Raw genomic sequence first — 939 nt, 5'->3', positions numbered from 1 at the left:
ATAATAGATATTATGTTCCTCTTTTTCTCTGTAAGGCTTTTTATCTCTGTATTTGATTATGTAACATGATATACTTTTTGGGGATTAATTTGAGTTCTTCGTCAGATTGCACATATTTTCCCTTTCCATGACAGGCTCTTGGGTCCATGTCGGTTCTCCTCCGAGCCCAGATGCGAGACCAGTGGTCGTACCCCTATAAACCCAAAAACCTCTACAGAAAATACTGGCGTTCACAGTCTATGATAAGCCAAAGGTAGTACTGATTCTCGATGTTTTACTTTTTTCTTATTTTCTTTTTTTCTTTTTTTCTTTCTTCCTTTTTTTCATTGTTATTACTTCTATTTCTCAAATACTGCCTCCTGTTCATTTTCTTGCCTTCATTATTTCTCCCTTTTGTATTTTTTTTTTATTTTGTTCCCCTTTCTTTTTCTTCCCTTTCTGTCTCTTCCTCCTCTTTTTCTATCTTTTTATTCTCTATGTCCTCTTTCTTTTTCCACTTTTATCATTGTTGTTTTTGTTGTTACTCTCCTTGATATGCTTGGCTTCAACATATCACTTTCTCCCTCTTCTCCTTCATCATCTTCTTTACCTTCTTTTTCTTCTCTGTTATGTTAGACTGTTATTTGACACATTGTATGAACATGAATATCCCACATGACAGCATGCAGCGAATTGATGTCAACAAAATTTGCTGCAGGTCAGAAAAGCAGCCCACCATGATGTCACAGCTTCCTGAAAGGCCTCTTGCTTCATGCTGGATGAAGGGGATGAGAAGGTAAATCACCCTGCAGCAGGAGAGGTGGCCGAGTTCTGCAACGCGCAGCTGAGGGCTTCCAGTGAGATGGGCAACACCAAGACAACGCTCCACCTCCTGGTCTTGCTCCGACAAGTCATTGCGTCTTTTCCGCGGAAACAGTTGAAGGTACTGATGAGTAGATG

At 39.7% G+C, this 939-nt stretch overlaps 1 protein-coding gene across 1 annotated transcript in view; it reads left to right on the top strand.

Moving 5' to 3' along the window:
* Positions 1-742: 742 nt before the first annotated feature.
* The window catches only part of LOC119586757 (RRP12-like protein), an 851-nt gene continuing 654 nt past the window's right edge, over positions 743-939 (top strand). The window contains exon 1 of the mRNA XM_037935485.1: positions 743-922. Coding sequence (XP_037791413.1) covers positions 752-922 — 171 coding nt within the window. The 5' untranslated portion in view covers positions 743-751. The remainder of the gene's footprint in view (positions 923-939) is intronic.

This window comes from Penaeus monodon, chromosome 21 (genome assembly GCF_015228065.2).
Source record: "Penaeus monodon isolate SGIC_2016 chromosome 21, NSTDA_Pmon_1, whole genome shotgun sequence".
Lineage (NCBI taxonomy): Eukaryota > Metazoa > Arthropoda > Malacostraca > Decapoda > Penaeidae > Penaeus > Penaeus monodon.
This window is presented reverse-complemented; position numbering and strand designations above follow the sequence as displayed.